Source organism: Schistocerca nitens, chromosome 11 (assembly GCF_023898315.1).
Source record: "Schistocerca nitens isolate TAMUIC-IGC-003100 chromosome 11, iqSchNite1.1, whole genome shotgun sequence".
NCBI classification, from domain to species: domain Eukaryota; kingdom Metazoa; phylum Arthropoda; class Insecta; order Orthoptera; family Acrididae; genus Schistocerca; species Schistocerca nitens.
Window position 1 is genome coordinate 26,436,247 of NC_064624.1, and position 9,464 is coordinate 26,445,710.

General features: G+C 37.4%; 1 protein-coding gene across 3 annotated transcripts in view; it reads right to left on the reverse strand.

The window, feature by feature from the left end:
• LOC126213391 (putative zinc finger protein 66) overlaps positions 1-6,368 on the reverse strand; it is a 71,297-nt gene extending 64,929 nt beyond the window's left edge. For all 3 annotated transcript variants that reach the window (XM_049941095.1, XM_049941096.1, XM_049941094.1), the window contains exons 1-2: positions 6,278-6,368; positions 4,169-4,257 (exon numbers count right to left, since the gene is read on the reverse strand). In XM_049941095.1, coding sequence (XP_049797052.1) covers positions 4,169-4,240 — 72 coding nt within the window. In that variant the 5' untranslated portion in view covers positions 4,241-4,257; positions 6,278-6,368. The remainder of the gene's footprint in view (positions 1-4,168; positions 4,258-6,277) is intronic.
• Between the last annotated feature and the right edge of the window lie 3,096 nt (positions 6,369-9,464).

The following is a 9,464-nucleotide window of genomic DNA, read 5'->3' on the forward strand; positions in this document are numbered from 1 at the left end:
TCTGATGTTAGTTACAACACAGTTTGTTGCCTGTCTTGTTTTACCAAACTGCCCAGCCTATGATGTCTACCATCTGTCATGAGGGGTACGTGCCCAACCCCATAATGCCTGGCCATGGTCTCACCTTTGTTTTGCCATGTGTTGAAGACAACTGCCACAGTACTACTCAAACACCTGACAAGCTGTGCAGCTTCCAAAATGCTCATACCAAGTCTTCAGCCCATCAAAATCTGCTCTCGGTCAAACTCTGGTTGTGTGCATTCCCTATTTTACAACAAGACAAGATGCTCACTGATACTCCATGCAACATGCGTGTGTCTGACTATAAGACATGGTGAGATGCTATTGCCTGGATGAGTTTATACTGATAGCAGATCAGTGGTCATAATGTTTTGGCTGCTGTGTATATGGATTTAGTATTATGACTTCCAAATGGATGCTGGGCAATGCCAAGGGAACCATTCTGCAACATTTGAGGCAATTGTCAAATGCATCAATTTATTATAAGGGTGTGCCAGAAAATAATGCCTCCAAAATTTTGATTCTGTTCTTAATATCAGTTGTCATGCATATTACACTGTTGATGTTACCACTTTGCTGACACAATATGGAGCACCCTCCTGTTGCAGTGTTTAACATGTGTGTTATTTAACTGTGTCAGCACGTGAGAAAACCCTCAGACAACATAGCACCAATTCAAATAGTTCATCCACATGTGGAGCACCCTCTCTTTCAGCATGACAATGCCAGACCATACATAACTTTTTTTGCACCTGCAACAGGCCGACAACTTTGATTCATAATTATTGATCATCCTCCATATGGTCCCGGTTTGACCCAATGAATTTTCAACTGTTTCCAAAACTTAAAGAACACCTTCAAGGACTTAACTCTGATAGTGATGAATTAGTGTGAGCAGAGGTGAAGCTGTGGGTCTGCCAATGAAGTCAAACATTCTACTTTGATAACACCAACAACCCGGTGTCTCACTGGGAGAAAGGTGTTCAGTGCCACGGTGACTATGTTTGAAATAAATATATACACTTGAAGAATAAAGATGTAAAATGCTAATAAAATTTGTATTAATTAAAAGGCTTCAATCATTTCCAAATAAAAATTTTGTGCCATGACTTTCCAGCATGTGCTTATGCCCAAAATATACACCAATTAAAAATTAAGGTTTAATTAATTTGGCAAGGAAGGTGGCTTTCAACTGATATAATGTCTACATTTATCTGTTAAGGTCATAGGGAAGTTCAGTCCATCAACTAACACAGCACAGTGTATGAGAAGACTTCTTGTAGGTAAAAGTTGACATTATGGGCACCATTTGGATTTCTTGGTTAACATTAGGCTGTGCTACTGGTCAATTTTTTACCACATCCTCTACTTGGCTTTCACATTTCTGGGCTTTGTCAGTTCACAGCCACACTGCCACCTGTGAACATAGGCTAGGCCTTGAGCTGCACTATGAATCAGTCTCCCTCCACAACCAATATTTCAAGGGGGGAGTGGGTCTAGCACCACATTTTAACCTTGTAGCCTTTGAATAGTTCTCCAGTTTAGGTCCAAGGTCAATGACTCTTAAAATTGATTTTCATTAGATGACTTGTGTTGTGCATACATATTCTGTATGCCAAACCATCATTACGTCAGGGGTGAAAGCCAAGGCTTTAACTATGTTGGGTCTAACCACTCTTTTACTGTATTTCATAAAATTTACTAAATTTACTTTCCTACCGATTCCTCACTGTGATGGTTTAGAATTCGTGTTGTGATACAGCGTGTCAAATGAATTGCAAGCTGATCACATAGTTTGTACGAACTATAATGAAGCACTCACATATATTCAAATGCAAATGCTGCATTAATGCTATCACAGTACTTCTGCAGTTGCACCTAAGATGTATGCTGAAGCAGACTTTTTCAGCACAGACAGTACACAAGTAGTTTGTGTGATTGTGTCAGTACCCTCAATTCTGGTTGGCAGAATAAAAATATAAGTGGCACCATGTGAATTTGTTTCCCTGCTGATAGCTGAATACCTTACAAACAGTTGCACTGCATCAGATTTTAAGTGACATGTATATGTAAGATTATTTACACCAGTAACTTTAACACTGTGGCCATTTCACAAATGATATGAGTAACAATGTGCAGCAAACGCAGAAAGTGGTTATGAACAAATCTGTCAATATTTGATGTGTAACCCCATGGCTCCATCAAAACTTTGCTGCCAACATACAAATTCATTCTGCTGTGTAACAATTTATGCTTCCATGTGATATATGTCTGAAATTTAACTTTACTGCTGACAGTTCTACTTACATATTGTTCACATATTCAAAGCCAACAAAATGTATTTCTCAGATTAGTGACCATGCGAGTGTCACTTCAAAATTATTTACAAATTAATGTATTTTGGAAATACAGAAGTGTCCGATTCCACCCGTCTGCTTTGACCCATGATGTCAAAACTACGACTTCAATATGGCGCCTATGATGCCATTATGTAAACATGACCACGAACACGAATATACATTGAAAAACCAACACACACACACATTCCACAAAAAAACCTTATTAGACTAACGTGACAAGCGTGGGAAATTGGGGGTTTTTGGGTGGGGACAAAGTAAATATAAACAAATTTCGAAACACACCACCATACCAAATCACACAAAACGACAAAAAAACCGACAAAACAAAACTCCCCAAATTATCCTCTGGAACCTGACACTTCCCTTGACCTATATAGATCAACTGCAGCTCCCAATCCCACAAATTGGAATCTAACACTTCCCTTGACCTATATAGCTCAATATCAGCTCTTGATCCCACAAATAACACTTCCCTTGACCTATATAGCTTAACAGCAACTCTCGATACCAGAACACCCACAGCAACCACAGATTGGAATCTAACACTTCCCTTGACCAATATAGGTTAACAGATACTAGTGATACCAAATCATAAATCCACGTCCACAATCATAACTACCTCAAAAAACACAACAAACCAAGAAAATTGGAATAAAACACTTCCTTTGACCTGTTATCCTTACGATAGCTCCCTGGTCTGAGACGCCGGAACTTTAGTTAGCCTCATTTCTTCACGACACACTGAACACTTCACAACATCATCCAAAACTCTGAATAGTTGAAGAAATTTTATTAGAGACAACGCACTGTCCCCCATCATCGCCGACAACTGAAAACTGTTGACACCTTGTCGGTCATATCCATTCCTACCAAAGACATAAAAAAGGCCATTTACCAAAATTCGCACACGATGAACAGAAAAAAACTACAATAACATCGACATAACAAGACCAAAATTGTTAACTCACTGAAAAATATTCCGCTGAAAGCACAGTCACTACCGATACCACACACGTGCAATGCTACCACGCAAATGAACCCCATACGCCACGTAACACGCTACCCATAAACACACTACCAGAAAGAGCCAATGACCACAACAATACACCACCTATAAACGTGCCACACACGCAAACTAAACCAAAAACATCACCTAACACACAACACGTAAACACACAAGAGAGCACCACCGATCACATCAAAACAATAACTACAAACACGCCACTCTCATAAGCTAAATTCCACTAAGTCGTGATGTCACACACCACAACAGCCTTACGTCATGGGTCAAAGCCGACAGGTGGGATCGGATGCTTCATTCACCCCTTTATTTTACACCAATAAATAAATTACAATTCTCATTCCGTATCACGATACACTGCAATAATTCGTTAACTGCAGCCATACCATTTACAAATTAAATGGCACTCCTAACATTCACTATAGTCACAGTTATTCTTAAGTTGTCATTTAAAAGAAGCATATCAGAGCAGAATATACCAATCCTATGGCAACCACTTTATCAGTATAATTGGGTTGTGCATTAAAAAAGTTTTCCATGTTTACTGAACATTAAATTGAAACCCTTGCTCAACTCTATGAGAGGTTCAATACAAGGTTTACTTCAATGCTCTGTGCAAAATGTCATATTTAAGACTGGAAGTTCATCAGTTTAGAAAACAGAATTATTCATGTTTCCAGCTGTATGACATCATTGTATGTATTCACACATAATACTGCACACAGAAATTAATGAAACACTTATGAAATACAAGTAAGCCACTTACCATGAAGCATAACTCAGTTTGTACTTCATCTGTTCCCTCTTTTTTTATCCACATAGTTGGCTCCTGGTCCATCGCTTCAGTTCTACAGTCTGAAAAGAAAAAGCAATCAGATAAGAAAAGTTTTACTCAGTTTCTGTTACCATGAGGTATAGCTCAAAGGCAGTATTTTCATTCATATATTGCGTGCAGTAAATGGCTGATTACACAGGAAACAGATTCAAAGTGGCCGAGGAAAAGTGTGTTCAGTTACATAAACTCATTTACATTTCTAAGGTCATGAAGAGTGAGAACAATCATAAAGTAACACGCACTGGAAACTGAGCATTTAAAGTTGCTACTGCTCCTTTGTAACACTGGCTCATGGATACTGTCTTGTAGTGACAATTATGGTAGATGTGCAATTTTTGCGTGCATGCATTAACTTCAGCATTACAAACAATCAAAGCAGTCAATAGATTGCAGTGATATTACTTAACACCAAATATTTCATTTTACACTTGGTTCATTGTGTTAATTTCAGTGTGATAGGGACATGATGAAAATCCGGACGTACGGATTGTTTATCAGTGAATATGCATTTCCAACATAGGCATTACCTTGAAACTTCATCTGTATTCTTTCACGGAAGTATGCTCAATTTAGTACAGTAAGCATCATCATTTTAGAATCTTTACCTGCTATTTAAGAAAACCATATACCTGTACCCTAGACTGCACACTGCAACACGTAAGTTCTCATTCTTGATTACCATCAAGATTAAACATTGGTTAGCATTTTCTAACAAAACTGATATACTGAAAGACTTCATACTAACTGTAACTGTGGTGAATGAGCTATTGAGTTCTGATGACATGTAATGCTTTATGTTAGACAAATTACAGTTAATCTGTACCTTGTATTTCGCCAGTTCGTAAATAATGTTAGAGTATTCTTATACAGAACTCCATTAAAACCCACACACTACAACAAACTGGTATTTGCACATGATTAGACGAATACTAACGACACGAGTAACCAAAGCACAGTGAAAACTAACAAAGGGTCGACAGAAGCGTCCGATCCCACGCGTCGGCTTTGGCCCGCGACCTAAGGGTGTTGTCGTGTGTGACGTCATGACGCCGCGGAGTTTGGTTTGAGTGTGGCTGTCTCCAGTTCTGTTTTATCATATTTTATTTACTTTTCTGATCTGTTCGTTCTATCCCGTGAGATTTTTTTTTAAAGACAAAAAACACTAATCAGCTACTGAAGCATCTTTATCTTCTATGGGTTGCAGGGGTTACGACCTCTGGGGAGGTGGGTGGGTATTCATGCATGGCTGTCTTCACTTACACGTTGTAGCTACGCAAGGCGTCTAAATTTGTTTGCCCCTCGCCCAAAACACCCCCATTTCCTGCGCTTGTCCCGTTAGTGTCATTAGGCTTCTTGTGGAGAGTGAGTGTGTTTGTTTTTGTTTCCGCCATATTTGTGACGTCATGGGTCAAAGCAGACGGGCGGGATCGGACGCTTCTGTATTTCCGAAAAATGTTTACGTCAGCCCTAAAATCTGGAGCCGCTAAATGTCTACATCACAATAAATTAACATCACAATCATTATTACAGGTAAGTAAGTCAACATAACCGCACTAACATTGCGAATGGTTGAACTTCACTGTCCGCCTTTTCTCATCAGATGTTGGCGGAGATTACTGCATAGACAAACTGCTTCTGACAACACGTCACAATCTCAGCCGTTTCTTTTACGAAGATAAAGGTAGCGATTTTACAGGCCACACCGAAAACAACAAGTACAAATAACTCATGTATGTGGCTGTTATGAAGATAACCTTAAAAAATTACAACATTCACGCACCATCACCAAGTACACCATAGGTGATGTGATCACTATTAAATACAGAACAAAATCTCATTCTTATGTACCCATAAAAAAAAATAAAAAAGAACAGCAGCCTCAAACATAGCTATGACAGCGTCATCACAACATATCGCGAACTATTACACTCGTCAGATGCAACTGTTATTGTGATAGACTGAAGTGCAGTGTTAATTTACTTCCCGAAACAATTTTCTTCGTTCATTCTTGTTTACGGTATATAAGCGCTCATAAATTACCTTGAGAATGTCACACACATTTTCCCGCCAAAGCACGACGTTGCAGCTGACTGCACAGTGCACAGTACACAACACATTGAAACCAGCTACACCAAAGATCTTGCAGCAAAACAAACCACTTTGCCGTGGGCTATGAGATAAGCAGTATGTAAAAAAAAGGGAAGATAAAATGCAAAATTAAATTCCATAGAATACCTACTCTACCCCTTTGGTAATTCCTTATCGCTATTTTAGTTCAACAACTAGGTAACTTAAAATAGCTGTTATTGAAGAAATGCGTTTGAAAATTTCTGGGAATCCTAAATCTTCACTGTACCATGTGGGAAGCACTGATCTGAACAGTTTTCCTTTGTTACAGTCACGACGGGCATGTACAAGGAGCTTGACAATGAGATCTAGTTGATTTTTCTTGTTTGAGTTATGAGCCCTTAACTCTTCGTCAAAGTTTTCTTTAAATCACATACCAAATAGAAGTTCTTTTATGACATTATCATCCGAAGAAGAAAGGAAGATTAGATTTAACGTTCCATCTACACAAAGGCCATTAGAGACAATGCACATGCTCGGATTGTGTTAAGGATGGGGAAGGAAATCGGCTGCGCCGTTTCAAACGAAACATCACAACTTCTGCTTGGAGTGATTTAGGCAAGTCACGGAAAACCTAAAACTCTATGGTCAGATACTGGTTTGAAACATAGTTCTCCCAATTGCGAGTCCAGTGTGTTAACCACTGCATCACCTCACTCGGTCTAAGCTATCTAACTGGTTTCCTGTTCACATCTTCTTTCGTAACAGCAACATAGCAAATCACATGATACTGTCAATTAATAATTTTCTCACCGGTTGTTTCACGAACAATAAAAGGTTTGCCACCCCCTTCTTCTCGCATATTCATCATAGTATTCCTGTCAACAGGCCAATCCACTTTTACCAACTTTTTTAAAATTCTGTAGTGACTGCCAAATGCAATGAGATAAATTCCATTTCACTGTGACGAAATGACATGAATTTTAAATCAATGAATTCTAGGTTTTATTCCAGTGTTTGTGCACATCAGTAATGTCACCTTTATTGGCTGTCTACAATAGCTCTGAACTTTCTTACCATCAGTCAGTTTTAATTGCTTCAAATTAAAATTTGCTCATTTTTGTGCCTCTTCATCTGATTCATCACCAGATGTTAGTTGATATTCCAAAATGGAAGGGGAGATATCCGATGGCGAATATGAGGCATGATTGTTGTCACTGGTGAGGAAAATATAAGGAAAGTGACTGATATAGGTGATTTCCCATTCAGCAAACATGAAGAATCAAAGCTACTTACAGGAGAACAGAAACATATTCTAGGGTATTGTGTGATCTATATTTCAAACTTTCCTTACTCTTCAGCTTAACAAAAATTTAAAAAAAAATGTTTCCACTCTGTGTCCATAGAAAATGAAGGAAACAGGGAAGAGAAATAAAGCGTTGAAATTTGATTCAAAAACTACAGTATTTCAGAAAAATATTGTTATACATACAAGCAAGAGACTACAAATTCTATAGAACAAATTCCATCATATTTTTCCTCTGGAACTCATAACTAACAAATTAGTTCTAGAAGAGAGTTCTGAAACCAAACAAATGCCTCTGATTTTTTTACTCTTTATGGCATAAACGGACAAAACCATAAAGAATGGGCAAAAATAATCACCAAAGGTTGTTGCCAATATAAACAGTGTTACCATCACACACAGACCACATAAATATTTCCCTGTATGAAGCTAAGGCATTACAGTTGTATAGTTCAAGATATCTGCCTCCGGCATTACTGTTATCCTATCATTCGCAGTTCTTATTAAGGAACACCTGGGCAATTCAAGACAGCTATTTGTAGCAGAGAAATGCTCACTGATATTATATTTGCATATTTGTTGAAGTGAGTATTGTGATCCAACAGTAAATCCAGAGAGATACCTAGCTGTAGCACAGGGAAAAGTAATAGTGACGACTCAAAGGTGGAAAAGATCGAGTAACCTAGTTATCGTACTAATGTGACGACATTTTTTAGCAGTTGTAAAGATTGGTTGAAATACTATGAATAACTGTATGGCAGCTAAAGATACAATGCCCAGACTAGTAAAAATAATCTCAATCAAAGCAGCCAGAAATATTAGAAAATGTCAATAGAAAAATAGTACCAAAAATTATGAACAAAATAGAGTCCATAACCTCCATCTAGTTTAACGTGTGTTAAGGTATGATTTCCCAGCTTAACATTTTCTCTGGAAGCATGTATCAAATTTTAAAGAATTTCAAGTAAAGCAAGCTTGATCCCATTTTAGCAACGTTATCCTCATTCAAAAAATCTTTCACCCGGAATTTAAATGCATATCAGCTTGAAACAAAACGCAGTTTTGAGAATTTTCGGAAGTTGCAAATGCTATGTGTAGGATATTTCGCAGTAAATCGGCGTTTGTGTTTATAAGAACGGTTTTTCATTCTGATGGGATCTGATGTCAGTTCAAATTCAGCTTTAAATATCTGAAAGAACTAATAAATTTTCTGTTGCTATTTAATTGTAACAATTGTGACCAAAAAACGAAAATCAATTTACTATGCTGGAATTAAGAAATCTTAAAATTCTAATAGTTGTGCAGTAATGAAAATATCTATGAGCCTATACTCAATGTTCTCTAAAATTATTGTCACTCCTTGGTAAGGGAAGTAATTGCTGAAATATAGAATCAGATTCATTTAACAAAGTTTAACTGAATTTTGGCACTTAACAAAAAATTTGTTTAAATTTCATACTTGCAAAATGATAGCTCATAGAACATGTTAAAACAGTGTCTATTCATTAATTAATTAGTATCAAAACCCAATAATAGAAAGTTGCAACATCAGCTACATCTAAACTGACTTACCTAATTTCTTTTTCTTGTCAAGGCTATACGTATCCTCCTTTCGTAGTGTTTAAAAAAGTACTCATGTCCAAGCTCAGTGCAAAATACATATCACAAAGCTCCTCATTCTAGTTTCAGTATAGTTTACAGATAACATGAAGTTTCTTTTTTTTGAGAGATGTATGTGCCAATTATACACCAAATCGATGATGATTGTAGTGTCTACTAATTTAGTGACAAAACTTACCTGCTGATACAGGACACAATGTAATAAAAATCACTGTTTAGATGGCATATGTCTTT